Here is an 18715-nt window from a genome sequence, read left to right as displayed (position 1 = left end):
AAGAATTTTATTATATTGACACAATTATAATAATAATAATAATAATAATAATAATAATAAGATTCTTATATGGCGCCTTACATTTATCTCAAGGCGCCTTACAATAATGGCTAATATACTAAAATCATTAAAATGAGTACAATATTTTAATCATAAACTCTCATTGGAAACCATTTAAAATTTACACTACTAAAAATCAATATTATTAAAATACATATATATATATATATATATATATATATATATATATTTAAAAAAAACTAAGAGATATAGACAGAATTAAAAATGTGGGTCTTTAAAAGAGATTTAAAATTGTCAAAGTCTTCTGTTTTTCTAATAAAATTTGGTAGACCATTCCACACTTTTGGGGCGTAGATTATAAAAGCACGATCTCCATAACTTTTGAGGCACCCCTTCTCTAAAACAGAATGTTCTAAAATAAAATCATTCTCAGTATTAAAACGTGTGGACCGCCGTGGTAAGTTAAAACAGATAAGATCAGATAAATATAATGGTCCTTGTGAATGGATCGCCTTAAAAATAATACAAAGTACTTTAAAATCAATCCTCTGCTTCACAGGCAGCCAATGTAATTATTTCAGAATGGAAGTGATATGGTGTGTACTATTGTACTTAATTTGACAAACCAGAAATTTTACACCAAATATTACACTGAGATAACATTATAATGGCATCATCTTAATTACAAAATACCCATACAACAAAAAAGGCAAGTTTTTTTACTTGCTGCCATTTAAGCGTACCAATAAGGATTGAAGGCAAAGATAACCCTTATGTTTAAAGTACGCGCTATATTGTCGTGATGTAGTGACAAGCTTAAATAAGTGCGTGCAGGAAAGTTCGCGTGTGTGTCTACGCGTACGCACTTTATGCACCAATCACCCGTTAAGCATATTAATTATGCTTTCGAAGTTTGCGCTACAGATAACAAATGGGCAGTTAACAACGAAGAAAGAAATGGTTTATGAAAGATGATTTCAAGGTGTAAGTTGTACATTCCAAATATGGTGCTTAGTAAAATGGCGCTGATTAAATCCACGAACCGTATCTGTGACGCGTAAAGGCCAATAAATACAGTACTTTCTGTCAGGAAATGTCCAGCTGATAACGCGGAAATACATCTGGACAGTCGAAATAGCGTGTTTAAGGCGATTTAGTAAAAGGGTGTAAAATAATAACCCTGGTACGAATTTTGGACGCTCACGACAATGGTCATTTGTCTTCATTATTTGAAATGTATTTAAATTTGGTCGGGAAAAATAGTATAAATATCAGCCTAATTTGGGGAGGTGATCAGAACGCTCTGAAATCTGAATACTGGTATCTTTTGATATTGTTCAACGCGAATCGAACTAAAAAATGAAGACTTGCGCTCTGCTCGTTGTTTTGGTGCTGGCTGCAGTAGTTGTTCAAGGTAATTTACCTTTATTTATTTTTTTTTCTCCTATTTTATTCTATTTTGTTTTTCAGTACCTCTGTCATGGCGGATATATTTTTGCCTTTGTTGCTTGTTAATTAAAAGGCCATATCAGAAAGTTGTGGTCGAATTTTAAATTGTGCTAAAACTTTCGGGAAATGTCAGGTACGATAACTTAGGAAAGTTGGCAGTTTTCCAGTTATAAGTTAATAATGAGGAGTGATCTGCCTTTTTCCGAGGGGATTGCGCGCCCCCTGAAAGCTTTTCTATTGTTTAATGTTATTTTTGTTTTGTTTTGCGCTAGATTTGATAACCTTTTTTTCACATATACATACAAAGAGTACCGACTAAAATGATGACGTTGAAACTGAATAATTAGAGAACGTGAAATTCAAATTTGAAAAGACTTTTAAAGGTAGATCAGGGCCCCGTAACTCGAAAGCATCGCGCATTGCGACCGAGCGCAAGCGTCTCGATTCCATAACTCGACCATTCTCGTCCCATATAATACACTGTAGCCTCTATGTGATATCGCTATTTGCAATACGCAATGCTTTCGAGTTACCCAGAAAAAGAATTTATGGTTTATTCTTCGGGTAGCTTTATAAGGTGTGTACGAGCGTTTGTGTATGTTTGCGTGTAACTACGTGTATGTGCGTGTGTTTCTGTGTTGGAGAGAGAGAGAGAGAGAGAGAGAGAGAGAGAGAGATTAACAGGTATCAATAAATTCCATCATGTAATTTCAGAGACAAATGCTGGCCTTGCTGATGCCGTGTCCTCCCTGGCCGCTACCTGTACATGCTGCGGTAATACCTGCTCCGGCGTCTCCTGTACCTGCAGTGGGTGTGACTGCGTAGCCAGTGACAAATTGACTAGGGTAATCTATTCTTTCTTTCTTTCTCTTTGTAGACTAATATTATCCAAAGTTTTACTACGCCTTTGACAGTATACATCGAAATAGTTAGCTAGGTTTAATGCGTTGGATAGAATTAAGGTTTTTTCTTTCTTTCTTTCTAAAACAATATAACTAAAAGTTTCACTTCGCCTATGGCAGCATAGATCTGAATGTTGAGGTGATTTTCTTATTTTTAATAAAATTAACGTATTTTCTTGACTGTTTTTTTTTATTCAACTCTTTTTGCTTGACTGAATTTCATTTGTTTTACAGGCACTTAACTATAGAAGGGCTTAAAGGATTCCAGGTAAGACGAAGACCTTTCGCTCCATCATCGTATTATTCAATTTATAAACACTTTAGAATTAGCCCATTTAAAAGTATGAATAACAACAAAATTTAGTTCAAATTTATATTTTTGGGCAAGTTACCAAATCTTACAGAGAGAGAGAGAGAGAGAGAGAGAGAGAGAGAGAGAGAGAGAGAGGGAAAAGCAAGAGAGAGAGAGAGAGAGCGAGAGCGATCACTGCATATTTGACCCTTTCAAATTCAATGTAAATCTGTTTCGCTCCAGGTTTGAAACAAGTCGTCACCGTGCAAGATAGCAAGACTCAACCTTGGAATACTGCATTAACAGAATGATTGTGCTCACTTCAACCGGTTGAATAAACGATAATTGAGAACTTGTGCGAAAATTATAATTCAAAACAAGAAAGATATTATAATAAAATACATTTATATAAACTTCTTGTTTTGTTCTGGAAGAAGCGTCCTTAAACACAACTACCAGCAACAGTTTGTAAACCCTGAGGCTCATTTCGTCTCCGTGCATTATTCATTCTGATATTGATGTTACAATTTGCTAGGAAGCTAGTTAGAGAACTATTTGAAATGTCGGTTAATATCAGCAACGATCTCGTTCCCCCCCCCCCCCCCCCCAGTTCATGCTGCCACATAAATTGTGAACTGATATATCAACTGCTACTTCATGGAATTAATGTGAATATAAGCGAACGATTCTTTTGCAGCGGATAGATAAATTCTGTAATAAATTGTGCGTGTGTGTGTGTGTGTGTGTGCGTGTGTGTGTGAGTGCGCGGGCGTGTGTGCGCACGGGTGTGTGCGTCCGCGCGCACAAGTGTGTGTGTGTGTAAGAGGGTGAGCGGTTTTTTGTCTGGGATGAACCGCTGGGCCTAAAAAGTTGGCAAGACAAGCACCTGTTTGGTGACATTATAAATTCTAATCTATTAACACACACACACACACACAGACACACACACACACACACACACACACACACACACACACACATATATAAAAGTTCAAGCATAGACACAACCGGTTAAAATTTACTGTAAACCTGTTGCTTCACAGGTTTCAAAACCGTTGCCGTGCAAGAAAAGCAAGGTTTCTTCTTGGAATACTGCATTAACGGAGCGATGTGCCCACTTAAATCGTATTATTCACAAATAGATAATGATTATAAAAAATAATGTACGTAAACTTATGTGTTCTCCTATAACGGATGTCTTTTAAAGACGACTACGATGTGACATGTAAAGAGCGGTTATTTTGTATCCCAGCTGGCATTGTTTTCTTTGAAGAAAGTGTACAGTAGTGGTGTGAAAATCGGTATGGATTACGTAAAATAATAAAATATGTTTATGCAAGATGTAATTTTCAAAGATAACTTTTACATACTATGCATAAGGTCTTTATTTTTCTCTAAGAGCTGCTTATACCGGAAAATGACAACATTTGGAAATTCATGTATAAAACTGAAATTGTCTTTAAATTATTGCGGATTTCGTAAATTCTTAAAGTTTACATCTATATTATTCATGACAATGCTAAATAAATAAATAAATAAATAAATAAATAAATAAATAAATAAATAAAATATCAGACCGACATCGTTTACTCTATCAAAATTATTGCTAAGAGGCTTAGAAAACCAAACAATCAACCACAAATACCAAAATTATTCAAAAAGTTAGGCCAATGATTTACATAAAAATGTACCGCGCCTGCAAGACCAGCGCTGTGCAGGACCAGCCTCTTGGCAACGTTTTTCGGTGTGGGCTTGTCTTGCAAGTTAGTCGTCTGCTATACGGTTGTGTGCAGTCCACTGCGGCACGGTGGAGTAAATACGATGGAGCTTAAGGTAACCCTGAAACATAACCATGATAAGTTGTTAGATAACTGGTTACAAATATACAACTAGGAGGGCAACTAGCTGGAACAATCCATTGAGAGTAACATTGCGGACAAAAACATCTTTCGCTAATTAGGGTCTGCACAATTTACTTTTTTTTTAATTATAAGACCTTGTAGATGAGTCGTCCATCAGTGCGCAGTGTTCTTACTCAGTTGAATTTTGCAGTAAATTTGTTCACATAGTTGTCTTGATATTTCTCTTAAGAGAAGCGGTACAATCACTTAAACGAAATTTAAAATGCTTCTATTGATACCTTAGCTACAAGTCTAAGTAAAATCTGTTTGCACAGGTTATCTCTACTTTCAAATCGACCTATTTTACGAACTAGGTCTCAAAATTATCAGCAAAAGATTTTATTTGACTCTCATATCTCGTGATAACCTTTCTAGATTACATGTGCTTCTTAATTAAATGATGTTAATGTGCTGGGGTCGCAAAAAGTTAGATATATTGTCGCACACACTCACACGTTTAAAATGACTGTACCTGTAAGCTGGCGAACACCCTCACGCACCCATGTACAAACTCACGCACGTACACACACACACAAGCTCTCTCTCTCTCTCTCTCTCTCTCTCTCTCTCTCTCTCACACACACACACACACACACACACACACGCAACATGCACACGATGTAAACCTACCTCGTCTGAACCGAGGTTAAACCTGTGGTACATGCCGGGAGGGAGCGCTATCATGTCTCCTTTTTGAAACTGCAGACGTATCCAGCGGTCTTCACGATCGCGGACGTCAAAGAACCCAGTGCCGTCCAATACCAAACGAACTTCCTCATCCGGGTGCATGTGCTCCGTGGCAAAAGCCTTCGTCTACAAAAAGCAAATTATTAGAAAATATTTTTTTATTTGATTACTTAACAGACACAAATTTTTCAAGACCAGTTTGTGATTCTAAATCTGGTTTTAATTGCTTGAAGAATAAATTATTGTAGTAAAAAGGTTAGTGATTTGGGTTTAGTGGTGGTTTCCAAAGATATCCTCAATGGTTATGGGGAAAAAGTCGTGTAGTTGGGCTGGAGACGCACGGGGAACGCACCCTCGAATCCCTTTTACATTAGATTAGCTTTTTTATTTCAACGTCGCCTCCACTTCAATCCAAGTTCAAAGCCCAGTGTTTCATCTCTCACCTTTTCTCCGAAGTCTGGAAGAGTTCCCTTCGAGATCTCAATGTCGTCTTCCCACGTGTAGCCCCGTTCTTGCTTTATCTTCTTCAGCGTCTGGTTCTCTTTTATATTTTCTATGTTGTCCAAATTTATCTGGAAAAATTTATAAGTTGTGTTTTATACAGGAAAGTCGCTTGATGAGAGAGAGAGAGAGAGAGGGAGAGAGAGAGCGTACGCTCGTGTGCGTGGCCGTAGATTCAAGCAAAAATGTCTGGAGGCGGGCCTACAAACATGCAAACATACCCCCATTGCCCCGCCTCAGCCTTGGTTGTGTGTGCGCGTGTGCGCACATGTTGGTGCATGTGTGTGTGTGTGTGTGTGAGAGAGAGAGAGAGAGAGAGAGAGAGAGAGAGAGAGAGAGAGAGAGGGGGAGGGAGGAAGGAAGGGAAGCGTATATAGGATAAGAGAGCATCTGGAAAAGAGTCAGAGCAGGACGAGGGAAAACGTTGACTAACTAGAACGTAAAACGTACTTCACGTCTAGTTCGACAGCAGTACGAAGAAAATAATCTGTTATATCTACTTGCCGTCCAGAATAACAACCCAGTCTTCTCTGTCAGTTCATCCACGTCAAGCAACTTCACCCGGCCATTCTCCTGCGACACAGCTTTGATGCCGCCGTCATCACCTTCCAGATACCACGCTCTCACCATGATGGACGCCCTGTATAGGTGCTTTAAACCCCTGGCAGTGTCAAGTATTTTGGTTCAGACGCTCACACTCACCTACATGTGGGTTTTATATAACGACTGGTCTCATGACGAGATATTATTTACATTTGATAACCCCGAGTTCGATCCGGCCTAGTTTGTTGTCAAGGAATATTTCTAACATGCACAACCAAGCACATATACGTACATTTAAGGTCAGGGGCGGTTATCTTCGGAAAAGATGTGTACATTTTTACAGGGTATTTACGAAATTTATAACCCATTGAAGTCATTAACTACCAGCCGTTTATCATTAATTACAACTCTTCGGCAAAGGCACATATTGTCCTCGACGACCTGCCCTTTGAAGACTTTTCGGACTGACAATTTGAATTTGCAGTATTATTCTTTATCCAATGTATCCATTGTAAATTAATGCTCTTTATTGATACTTAATCGAAAATAATCTCGTATTTTTTTTTTAATCTGGTAAAATATTAAGAATCAATACCAATAAATATGCGATACATACATTTCTCAATGTTTATTACTTTTTTCTTAATAACACTTTATTTCTTATTACTGGACGTACATTTTAGCATTAATTTTAAACTGTGTACAAATATATAATTATCTCAAGGAAGAGGCTGCATCCGTCCCAAAGCTAATTTGCCCAGCTAAGATCGCATGTATCCCTTAAAGAGCTGTAGGCTGCCAACGGGGGTGGGGTGCCGTACCAAGGAAATTTTAACCGTATTTTTAGGTGATCGGGGCCTATTTAGATTATAATCACAGATTTCTACCATGGAGTTCAACAGTTGCAGCCCCATACACTGCGCATTGACGCCATAAGATCCCATATTATTTGGTTGATATAATATATAAATGAAATGTTACTAAGTCGATTGAATCAAAGGCAGCAAGATTGCTGACACTGCATCATCATAAAGACAAAGGCAGCAATTTCCTGCACAAAATTTGCAATTAAAACCTACTGCATTTTCCTTTTTAAAATTTGTTATTGATCTGAATTTTCTTACCGATTACTATTGATTCAAAAAAATACTTTGTGAGTGTCCATGCTTCATCTTTAATTTCAGGTGAGTGTCCATGCTTCACTTTTAATTTCAGACTTTTATTAAATTTCAGTTCTTGTGCTGTTCACTTGTTTCAAAGCTGACATGGTTTACTTTCATAAATTAAACCAATCACAACTCTTACTATACTTCTATACAACAAAGCTTCCTTTATGTCTTTATGATTAAGATATCTTAAAGCCCAAAGGCCGCCTGATATTTCAAAAGAAAGTTGTCAGCTGTTAGATGACCTTGACCTCCCCTTCCACATGATCACCTTGACCGTCACCTAGTTCTAACCTTGTGTCTGCAGACGATCTCACAACCTTAGATTTGTATACCTTGAAAGAAAAAAAGGCCAAATTTCAATCAGTTGAACCCTTATAAACTAAAAACTTATCATTATTACACAGATCTACATACTTGAGGGAGCAGCATTATGTTTTGTGTTTTTAACTTTGAAAAATTAAAAGATTCAATGAAATTTTAACTGTGTGCAACCACTGCAACATGACTCTAACTAAATAAGGAAATATTAATCATTTTGTCAAAAAAAAAGGAAATTTGAATAATAAGGAAAAAAGACCATGCATAAGATTTCCTTAGTAAGAGGCATAGAGCTTTCCAAGATTTTTTCAATTCACTCATTGATTTTTCAAAGAAAGGCTTTGAAATATTCTGAGATGTAAGTTTGTCCAATGATCTGCCCAATCTTTAAGAATACAAATTGTCTGACAGATCCACTTGAGTTCAAAATGAGGCTTTAAGTTTACACAAATTGACTAACCTCCATCATAAAGTTATTTATAGCATCATAGTACCCGTTGCTCTGCCATGTTTCGTTATGGGAGGCTCCTTGAAACTTCACCAGTCTTTTTAGTATACTGCCAGATTTCTGAAACATCCATCCATATGAATTATATGTACATGCACAAATTTAATAATTATATATTATTTATATTATTACCTATTTACAGTAATGATCCAAAAGTTGGTCATCAAACTGTTTATCATCACACAGATCGATTAATACTTACATCGTATAACTCGTTCATCATGGCAGGCGGGACGAGATTATCGCTCTGTCCTGACAAGAACAGAGTAGGAAGCTGCAGTTGTCTGATACGGATCACAGATGGATACTGAAATCATTGAATCAAGGTCTTCAAGGTCAGTTATGATAATAACATGATTTCTTATTCTAATATGTAACCTGAACAATCAGACAAACATTCCTTTCAATGTTATGCACCTAGAATAGAGATAACTAATATAACAATATGGTGTAAACTGTTGGAAACACATCTCTTCACACACCCCCCCCCCCCCCCAAAAAAAAAAAACAAGGCAGCAAAGCTGTCAAATGTACAGACAAAATAACAGAAAAAAGGATGCGAAAGAGGTAATTTTGCCAATTTTGATGCAATAATAAACAAGCCCATGGAACTTCAAAGTCACACCTTGAAAATGCCAATATGTGAAAGTGTTTAACTGGCAGTAAGAATTACGGTAATGTGCCATGAATTTCGAACAGTAGAAAATAATTAAATTTGGGAAAAGATCGTTCTGGCCGAAATTCATGAAATGGAGGTGCTCAGAACTTCCAAAAGTTCGAATTTCATGGAATTCTGTCAATTTTGACCGGAAGTTGTCTGTTCGTCGCTAGGCCTTCTCCCGACGATCTATTTAGAGTTACCATAATGTATGATTGTGTGAGTGTCGGTAATTGCGACCAAAGGTATACACGTACTTTCACCCGATCACTGTGTATGGCCCATAGATAGAGTGGTACTGTTGTCTAGGGCCGCAAAACAGCATTGTTATCAGTAGTGTCGTTTTTCAAAAGCGATTCTGGTAGCCAGAAACTAGTGTCGTTTTTCAAAAACGATCCTGGCGCTCAGAACGGGAGTGGACGGAGGGAGAGACGGCCGACGATTAGCGTCTGCCACGGCCAGATAACCTTTACTATGGAAGCTTAGTGTTACCGTTGCTCCTTTCCGTGCACTGAAACTGAGACGACAGCCGATCAGTGTCTATGGCGCACGTGCAGGTAGCCTTCATCTGCGATAAGTGTCTTCCGCGACCAGGTTCGTTGCCTTTACCGTTAAAGTCGGGCGGAGCTTTACGCGCGAATGCGTCCTCATCTCGCCGTTCGCGGGTCGGTTTCTCCGACGCATACGTAGCCTTCCCTGCAGAAGCCGGCCTCGGCACTACGGTCTCTCCTCCGTGCGGGAAGGCCACTACGACCGCAGATCGGTATGTGCTGCGCACAGGTAGCCTTCGCCACGGCAGCCGAACTGTGTATTACGGTCTCTCTCCGTCGTGCGCTGCGACCAAGATGACCGCTGATTGTTGTCTGCGATCAAATATACTAGGTTTGGGGAGGGGGGGTGCAGGGCCGTTTTTTTTTTTTTTTTTAGCTCAGGCAACCCAATCTTAACCAGCAGCAGCAACTAATTTCCTGGCGCATAGTTGCGTCAATGTACGCATTTGAAACGCGTGTACGTTTTGTCATTGAAACCATCTTCAAACAAACGCGAGGTAATCTAGAGTAAACCGAAAAGGCAGTTTTTATATTCGTTCAAGGGACTGGAAGATCGTCAATGGGAGATAGTGAGCGATCTGAGCGCGACAATAAGCCAATTTCCACACTAGTTCAAGGGACTTCGTTACTATACTCGTCAGCAAGAGATCGTCAGCGATCCGAGCAAGCATAGAAGCTTGGACTTTTTGTCCATGCTAGATGGCAATTTTCATGTAGTCAGCAGGATATGGTTTGCTGGTTTGCGACAGGGGCGTAACCAGGCATACGCACGGATACACTGTGCGTATATAATTTTTTGGCCAACCATGATATTATTCTCTATTAATCTAGTGTACTTTTCAAGGAATATTATCGAAAATCCCCTTCGATTATAAGTTAATGTCACCTGAATGTACAAATTCTCTGTATAATTTATATATGCACCATTGTTCTGACACCCTTCTCGTTTGCTTTCACAGAACTGAGGTAAACAATACTAGTTACCATCTGAAGTCCGATCTTAGTCGTCCATCTAGCTGGAACTTGCTTTACCTCTTAATTAGAGGGTAAAGTGCCCTTCAGCTCACAGGTAGCTTTTGTCTTGAGTGTATCGAACGCGATATTTATCTCAGATAAAAATCTACTTGTGTGTTATTTCAAAAAGCTGCTCCAGCAGACCTGGGGGCACTAGATAAATCTGATCATCGGGCTAAACAAGGAGCCAGAGAAACAAAGGAAGAGTGATTTTTCCTGCAAAGTTTCAAAGAATTTTGACACGGACTTGATCCAGCTTAACCCTCCAAACTAACGGGGTGGCATGGGCAATTTTTACAAAATTTACAAACAATTAAACTTAGATATATTACAATTTTATCCTTTAATATAATTTTGGGAGGCATGCACCCGCATGTAAGCTGGGTGAAGTCAGTAAGCCCCTAGTTAAATAAATAAATATACCCTTATGAGCAAGGCTATTCCCAGCGAACCGTCCAGCCGTCATTTGGACGGCCGCTGACATCACCGGACGGCCTATATTTTCAAAGACGGCTAGACGGATTGCGATTTTTTTTTTAATGACGTCTTGGCTTGTCGGGACAGCCGTGGACGTTGTAAGAAATTTTCTTAGAGTAATTTGACGTACCTAGCTTTTATGATGCGTCACAGATGAATGGTACTACTTTGTAGTGTGCGCTGATATTCAGTCACGACGAAACTAGTTCCTAAAGCTTACAAAACACAATAAAATGTTTCTATGAACTTTAAGATACACATTCCACGCCGTAAGCAGCAGTGACAAGAGTGACCTTCATGCGGTACAAAACACTATAAGCAAACTACAGGCCAATTTGTGAAAGGGGACACCTTCCCGACCTTCATACGCACGGCAACTGACACAGCTGATTGACAAAAAGGAAAATTTCAAATTTTCAGCGAGAGATCGTTCGCAATCCGAGAGAGACCAGGAGGCAATTTTCATATTTGTTAAAGAGACTTCGTAAGCCAAAGGGCAAGACGAGAACGCAATTTTCGTATCGTCAGCGTCGCAATCCGAGTGAAACGAGAAAGCTCATACTCGTTCAGTGGCTTTCGTTTGCGGCAGATCGTCAGCCGGAGATCGTTCTCGATTGTTTTTAACCCTCCATCCCTCCCCATTGGAATTTATAATTTTTAAAAATATTTTTCATTTCATTTGTACATTTCAAGGGACTTCATTAGCGGAAGATCGTCAGCGGGAGATCGTGAACGATCTGAGCGAGACAAGAAAGCAATAATGGTAATCTTTATTGCAGCTCTTAATATTGCTCTTTTGTTCTGTTACTGAAGTCTCTACTGTTAACAATGCTATTGTGCGCCTCAGCAAAACTACCGATCGCTATCTCACACCGAATACTGCGGTAAAGAAACAACAGCCCGACAGTACAACTCTTAATAGATTCTCCTGTTATCTGAATGAATGGATATGACAAGGTTGTTTAGCGTCCTAAACTAACTGTACTGATCGTTATCTTGCACCTTGGGCCGCACACGTAGTACTCAGGTAAAGGTACGCTAGGGCAACATTGCCGACTGTTAGAACTTTATAAGCGCGAGAATAGCCCGGTGGCCGATTTTAAGGTGTACGAAATTCACGAAATGAAGATCGCGCAAAATTGCTTACTGGCCGAAATTCATGGTCCAGAAAAAACTCCAGACGGCCGATTTTAAGATCGTTCGAAATTCAAGAGCTGTTCGAAATTCATGGCACTTTACCGTACCAAACAGACTGCATTGCCTACTGAAGCTGAATTTTAGTCCCATGTTTCTTTCCTGTAAGTTTGAGAACAGTAACTGACATGGGTTTTCTTAAATGGTCATCATGGGAGCAGTGCCCAAAATAGTTTTTTTTTTTTTTTTAATTTTGATGCAATATTACATAATGTTTAACAGCATAATGACCATCAATTTTAATAATAAAATATTAGTATTATGGATATTCAGAAAATGTGACTAGCAAAGGTCTTCAGGCCCATGGAACTTCAAAGTCACAACTTGAAAATGCCAAAATGTAAACAAGACAGCAATGTTCTGAAATGTTTTTTTTTTTTCCAGTTTTATCAATTTCTAACATAAAAACAAAATTAACAGTTTACTACCGTTTTTATATGATCAACTAAGAAAATTGATGAGAGGGGAAAAATATTAATAGAGCAGTGTTAAATGTCCAATTTCTTCCATTCTGAGATTCTGAACATAGTGAATGATTGAATCTGACAAACTGCAATGATATGAGTTTATTTCCATTTTTGACACTTTATTACACAATACACCATAACAAGTTTACCATCATTTTTACATAATCAAGTAATGATGTTGTAAAGATGCAGGGAATGCCAAATAAACACTTTTACGTATCATATTAATTAAAAATTGAAACTGTTAACATGCCTAAGAATTTAATCTGAGGAAATGTGAAAAAACGGCATTTCTTTAAAATAATGGCCCGATTATGCTGATTTTTGAACTCAACCTGCGTTTTAGCAGGAATGACCACTCCTGTGAGTTTAATGACAATTGGCCTATCTGTTTTTCTTATATTGTGTTTACAGTGTTGCATATATGCTGAAAAGTGTAAAAAACAGCATAACTACTAAAATAGTGGCCCCATCATGCGGATTTTCGAACTTGACCTGTGTTATAGTAAGATCGATTACTCCTTTGAGTTTCATGACAAAAGGCCAATCGGTTTTCCTTGAAATGTGTTTACAGTGTTGCATATATGCTGAAAAGTGAAAAAACAGCGTAACTTCTACAATAATGGCCCGATCATGCTGATTTTCGAACTTGACCTGCATTTTATGAATATTCATCAGCTCTGTAAATATACAGCAAAAAAGTAAAACTGCCTTCCACTTATCGTGTTTACAATGAAAGTGCACGGCGCCAGCGCCAGTGACGGCGACGACAGACGCAGGTGATGGCAATATGTACAGACACATCTGTACTTATTTACTGTACTGTTTGAGAACAGTAAGTGACATGGTTTTTTCTTAAATGGTCATCATGGGAGCAGTGCCCAGAATAGTTTTTTTTTTTTAATTTTGATGGAATATTACATAATGTTTAACAGCATAATGACCATCAATTTTAATAATAAAATATTAGTATCATGGATATTCAGAAAATGTGACTAGCAAAGGTCTTCAGGCCCATGGAACTTCAAAGTCACAACTTGAAAATGCCAAAATGTAAACAAAGACAGCACTGTTCTGAAATGTTTTTTTTTTGTTTTTTTTTTCATTTTTAACAATTTTTTTAACATAAAACAAAATTTACAGGTTACTGCCATTTTTATACGATCAACTAAGAAAATTGATGAGATGGGAAAAATATCAATACAACAGTGTTAAATGTCCAATTTTCTCCATTCTGAGATTCTGAACATAGTGAATGATTGAATCTGACAAACTGCAATGATATGAGTTTATTTCCATTTTTGACACTTTATTACACAATACACGATAACAAGTTTACCATCATTTTTACATAATCAACTAATAATGTTGTAAAGATGCAGGAAATGTCAACCAAACACTTTTACATGTCTTATTAGTTAAATAATGAGACTGTTAACATGCCTAAGAATTGAATCTGAGGAAATGTGAAACAAGACAGCACTGTTCTGACATGGGTTTATTTCCATTTTTAACACTTTTTTAACATAAAACAAAATTAACAGTTTACTGCAATTTTGATATGATCAACTAAGAAAATTGATGAGATGGGAAAAATATCAATAGAATAGTGTTAAATGTCCAATTTCCTCCAATCCGAGATTCTGAACATAGTGAATGATTGAATCTGACAAACTGCAATGATATGAGTTTATTTCCATTTTTGACACTTTATTACACAATACACGATAACAAGTTTACCATCATTTTTACATAATCAACTTACAATGTTGTAAAGATGCAGGAAATGTCAAACAAACACTTTTATGTATCTTATTAGTAAAACAATAAGACTGTTAACATGCCTAAGAATTGAATCTGAGGAAATGTGAAAAAACAGTATAACTTCTAAAATAATGGCCCGATTATGCTGATTTTGGAACTCAACCTGCGTTTTAGTAAGATTGACCACTCCTGTGAGTTTAATGACAATTGGCCAATCTGTTTTTCTTATATTGTGTTTACAGTGTTGCATATATGCAGAAAAATGAAAAAACAGCATAACTACTAAAATAGTGGCCCGATCATGCCGATTTTCGAACTTGACCTGCATTTTACTAGGATTGATTACTCCTGTGAGTTTCATGACAACAGGCCTATCGGTTTTCCTTGAAATGTGTTTACAGTGTTGCATTTATGCTGAAAAGTGAAAAAACAGCATAACTTCAACAATAATGGCCCGATCATGCTGATTTTCGAACTTGACCTGCGTTTTATGAATATTCATCAGCTCTGTAAATATAAAGCCAAAAAGTAAAACTGCCTTCCACTTATCGTGTTTACAAGGAAAGTGCACGGCGCTGGCGACAGCGACGACGGCGCCGACAGACGCAGGTGATGGCAATATGTACAGACACATCTGTGTCTGTACATAAAAATTACAATAATAATAAATAAATAAATACCTAGTCAATAAATACACAAAAATCAAAACAAATCACGCATATGTTTTCTCACCTGGTTTTTAAAACTCCAGTTTGGTAATCTTTGTAGAAAACCTAAGTGAAATATTGCCTTAGCCACCTGCGGCAAGGAGGTAAATGTATTCTCTAAAATCACGGCAAAGATCTTCCTGCTATAGTGTGGATGGGTAGATACATATATAGCTACCGCCCCTCCCAGAGACCTCCCAAACACAACTATTTTAGAGTGGTCAATGTCTTCTCTTTGAAAAATATATTTCATTGCTGCTAGGGCATCCAGGTACAGACCTGTAAAGAAAATTGATGTTGCACATTTAGACTCATTTCTTCATAATCTTTTTCATATTTATCTATCGATTTATTTATTTATTATTTTTATTTGGTTATTATTATTTGATCATTATTTTTAGTGTAACTATAAACCATTGATCAGTCCATTACGCAACTACCCATCTACCAATCTGTCCATCCACTGATCCATTCATTTATTAATTCATTCATTACTAGCACTCTATCCTTTTTGAATGAAACTGGTCCTAGGCAGGACTTTTCCCAAGATTGCGGGTACAGGCCATCCAAAATGACCACCTGTAATTTCCTACAAAGTTTCAGGGAGTCCAGGCCAACATTTTTCAAAAAAATTCAAAAGCCATCCAGCGGTCTTTGAAAATATAGGCTGTTTGGTGAAGCTGGTGGATGTACAAATGACGTCTAGATGGTTTGCTTGGAAAAGTTTTGGCCCTAGGTCTTATGACCCTGGAGAGAGCTTACCTTCCTCTGATGGGCTTCCTTGACTTTTACCATAGCCTCTGTATTCCACCAACAGAATATTGAAGCCAGAGTAGAGGTACAAACAGTGAGCATTCATCATTCTGAAAGAGGGAAGACATAAGTTACGGACACAGGCCTGAAGTCAGTGATTTAAAAAAAAAAAAGGGGGGGGGGGGCTTTTTCTGAAAAAGGGGGACCCTTTTCCATGAAACATCCATGTACCTAGATCAATTTTTACCCAGATCTGACCTTTTCTTGGCAAAAAGGTTGGTTTGTCTGAAACCCCTGATGTCACCTTTTTTATGAATCTGCAGTGGAAATTGATCATTTAAAAAAAAATCAGATGAACAATAGGAAGAAAAACTTTTTTCTTTTTTTTCTGGATCAAAAGAAAATATTTGATCCAGACAACAGGAAAAATCATATGTATACCAGGATCCTTTTTGTATTTCTGTGAAGTATAGTATTCCATATTGCTAGTAACATTCTGATCAGATTTATTCTCCATGCTGATAATTGATGTCATGTTTCATGTAATTCATTAAAAGCATTTAAAGCTAATACCCCGTTCACACTACGCTCAGTTATCCGGATAAATTGCGAATTAGGTCACAATTCGAATAAATGCAGTAGTGTGAACGCAAGAGGATTTTTGTAATGCGCATTTTCAAAATCCTGCAAGCGAGGTGGATTTCTAAGCGCGATCCGGATAACTTACCGGAATCGACACCTGTACAGATCTAACTGCGCATGTGTGCAGATAAGTGCGGGTATCTATGAACGCTTGTTTATTACTTAAGCGATTGCACCAAACGTATTTGGAGGCCACCACTCACTACAACATGAGGAAACAAACTTATTTTGCCATCTTATACTTCTCAAGAATGCTGGAATGTCTTTAGAGTTGCATTTGTCGTCACAAATTTTTGTTGGTATTTTAAGATTTCCTGTGCGGCGCATGCGTGAGTGTTCAAAACAGGAAGTTAAACCTGAAATTTTCAACGTGTAATTCGGTTTCGCTTAGCGTGTGTGAACGCAATACCGATCGAATTCCTCACGAAAAATTCGGATTATAGAAATGCGCATTTTTGCAACTGTAGTGTGAATGGGGTATAAATCATACCAGAAGTAACCACAACACTGCTTTACCTATGCCCAATATTTCCAGCATTCCCATGAAAGAAAACCATGGTAGGTGCCATTCCAAACCTTCCCTGTGGCTGTTTTATAAGAACCATGTTGATCTGTACCCCGTCAGAGGTGTGTGTGAAGATGTTCTCGTAACTGAGGCCCTGAGGAAGTTTTACATAGATCCTGGAGTGTGCCGGCTCCTCGGGATAGTAGAGTAACTTGTCCTGAAGGTTGTACAGTACACCTGCAATGTGGATAACATTTGTGATTGTTTCCAATGCATTTTAGCTGGATACTGCAGTAGGGTGTAGTACATTAATTTTATATCCTGAAGACAACAGCAATACTGTATACAGACCTGAACTCCGTAACTCAAAAGCATCACAAAATTGCAACCGAGCTCAAGCGTCTATTTTCCGTAACTCTGGATTTACTCGCCCCATGCAATAACCTTGAAATAAAAGGTGATATTGTTATTCGCAATTGGCGATGCTTTCGAGTTATGGAGCCCAGGTTTGCAAGCAATGGCTTTGCGGCCTTAATGATGAATTATGTGCTAAGTAATTATGACCCCAGTGTGCATCTGGGAGATGCTGGGGCAAAAAAAAAAAAAAAAAAAAAAAAAAAATCCACTTTTAAATGACAAAAATCATGTCTGACTATAAATATTGAATATATCTTTACAACAAATGGATGCTCTCATACAGAGATATTCTAGTGACCCCCCCCCCAAAAAAAAATAATAAATAAAGTGAATAAAAAAATCTAAAAAAAAAAAAAAAGAAAAGAAAGAAATTAACACATCCGCTTAATAAAACAATGCAAAGACCGCAACTACAGGTACCTACCAATGATTGCGAAAAACAACAGCAGCAAGGCAACCAGGCTCCCATACATCCAGTACAGGAGCATCAGCCCAAGGGCGCAGGTACAACAACCCTTCCAGAATTTAACTCCGAACTCCAGAATAAGACGACCAGCTATCTGTATTAGCCGTCGAGAAGACACAACGTTGACTGTGCGAGCCATGTTTTTGGACGGATCAGAAAGTTCTTCCATAACAAAGGTTTGTGTAGTGAATATAACGATTGTTTGACTGTTCGTAAGGCACTGTCGGTCCAGTGGAATTCATTTGGTCCTTGAGATGTCTTTCTCAATCTGTTTTTGCTTTCACTATTACTTTTTATGTCATTTGACTAGGTGAAATCAGCATTTACCTGGGTTTCGACGAGTTACAAATTGCGCTTGGTTCCTTAAAATACTTTAAAATTGTTAAAGAAAATATTCATGAAATAGAAAGAAAAAGTATTTTAGTTTACTAGAAAAAACTTCTGTTACATGGCATTAAACAATACCAGGCTTTATTCATATATTCTACAAATTTTGGCATTTTGCTGAACAAATAATATTATGGTGTCACTGGGGGACTAATCAATATTTGCCAAAAACCGATACCCTTTATAAAGTATGTCGTAAAGGTTCTCTTGATGTATCACGAATTATAACGCTGGAGAATTTTGTCACGGATTTTGTTCACGCGTCTTTATTTTCATCCGCTAGCTCATTCATTCGTGCAAGATCCAAACTCGTTTTCAGATCTTTTCCGTTTTTTTTTTTTAATCAATTAAATTAAAATTAAATTAAAATTTATTAACTTTCTAGGGTCCTAGCTTATTACACTGTCACACTACTTCTAATA

At 37.7% G+C, this 18715-nt stretch overlaps 2 protein-coding genes and 1 long non-coding RNA gene across 3 annotated transcripts; 1 reads left to right on the top strand and 2 right to left on the bottom strand.

The window, feature by feature from the left end:
- Positions 1-1266: 1266 nt before the first annotated feature.
- On the top strand, positions 1267-3077 carry LOC106178381 (uncharacterized). The gene is made up of 4 exons (XR_001239950.2): positions 1267-1435; positions 2185-2315; positions 2607-2640; positions 2908-3077. It is a non-coding gene; the product is annotated as an uncharacterized LOC106178381 (long non-coding RNA).
- Positions 3078-4219: 1142 nt separating this feature from the next.
- LOC106178379 (acireductone dioxygenase-like) lies at positions 4220-6669 on the bottom strand. Its single transcript, XM_013561530.2, has 4 exons — positions 6258-6669; positions 5696-5824; positions 5196-5378; positions 4220-4503 (listed from the first exon to the last, which is right to left on the bottom strand). Exons 1-4 carry the CDS (start codon positions 6381-6383, stop codon positions 4429-4431), a joined length of 513 nt encoding a protein of 170 aa, XP_013416984.2. The 5' UTR covers positions 6384-6669; the 3' UTR covers positions 4220-4428.
- A 240-nt stretch (positions 6670-6909) lies between these two features.
- On the bottom strand, positions 6910-18281 carry LOC106178378 (protein ABHD13-like). Its single transcript, XM_086998492.1, has 7 exons — positions 17865-18281; positions 17035-17260; positions 15886-15986; positions 15149-15402; positions 8494-8598; positions 8244-8351; positions 6910-7797 (listed from the first exon to the last, which is right to left on the bottom strand). Exons 1-7 carry the CDS (start codon positions 18073-18075, stop codon positions 7699-7701), a joined length of 1104 nt encoding a protein of 367 aa, XP_086854618.1. The 5' UTR covers positions 18076-18281; the 3' UTR covers positions 6910-7698.
- Positions 18282-18715: the final 434 nt, after the last annotated feature.

This window comes from Lingula anatina, unplaced genomic scaffold, assembly GCF_051362555.1.
Source record: "Lingula anatina isolate TDL-2025a unplaced genomic scaffold, LinAna3.0 unanchor82, whole genome shotgun sequence".
NCBI lineage: Eukaryota > Metazoa > Brachiopoda > Lingulata > Lingulida > Lingulidae > Lingula > Lingula anatina.
Note: the sequence above shows the minus strand (reverse complement) of the source record. Positions and strands in the feature narration are given on the sequence as shown.